Source organism: Arachis ipaensis, chromosome B04 (genome assembly GCF_000816755.2).
Source record: "Arachis ipaensis cultivar K30076 chromosome B04, Araip1.1, whole genome shotgun sequence".
Classification (NCBI taxonomy): Eukaryota; Viridiplantae; Streptophyta; class Magnoliopsida; order Fabales; family Fabaceae; genus Arachis; species Arachis ipaensis.
This window is the reverse complement of record NC_029788.2, coordinates 129,593,054-129,593,422: the sequence shown is the minus strand read 5'-3', so window position 1 is coordinate 129,593,422 and position 369 is coordinate 129,593,054. Positions and strand designations below refer to the sequence as shown.

At 34.4% G+C, this 369-nt stretch overlaps 1 protein-coding gene across 1 annotated transcript in view; it reads left to right on the top strand.

The window, feature by feature from the left end:
- The window catches only part of LOC107638157 (protein DOWNY MILDEW RESISTANCE 6-like), an 11,763-nt gene that overhangs the window by 8,820 nt on the left and 2,574 nt on the right, over positions 1 to 369 (top strand). The window contains exon 4 of the mRNA XM_021122650.1: positions 3 to 294. Within this exon, the coding sequence (XP_020978309.1) occupies positions 3 to 294 (292 nt within the window). The remainder of the gene's footprint in view (positions 1 to 2; positions 295 to 369) is intronic.

Below are 369 nucleotides of genomic sequence, written 5' to 3'. Positions count from 1 at the left end.
AGAAAATTAGGACTCAAAATTTTGGAGATGTTATGTGAAGGATTAGGAATTAGGAAAGAATATTTCTTAAGTGGTGGACTAAGTGAAAATCCTTCATTGGTTGTTCATCACTATCCTCCATGCCCTGATCCAACTCTAACATTGGGATTAGCCAAACACCGTGACCCTTCCATTATCACAATTCTGCTTCAAGACAAAAACGTTCGTGGACTTCAAGTTCTCAAGGATCATGAATGGTTTGGTGTTGATCCTATTCCCTATGCTTTTGTTGTTAACATTGGCCTCCTTTTTCAGGTAAATTTTATTTTCAATTAACGTTTCTTTTATAAATTTTTTTCAATTTTCATTATTTGTGCTAATTTTGGGTAG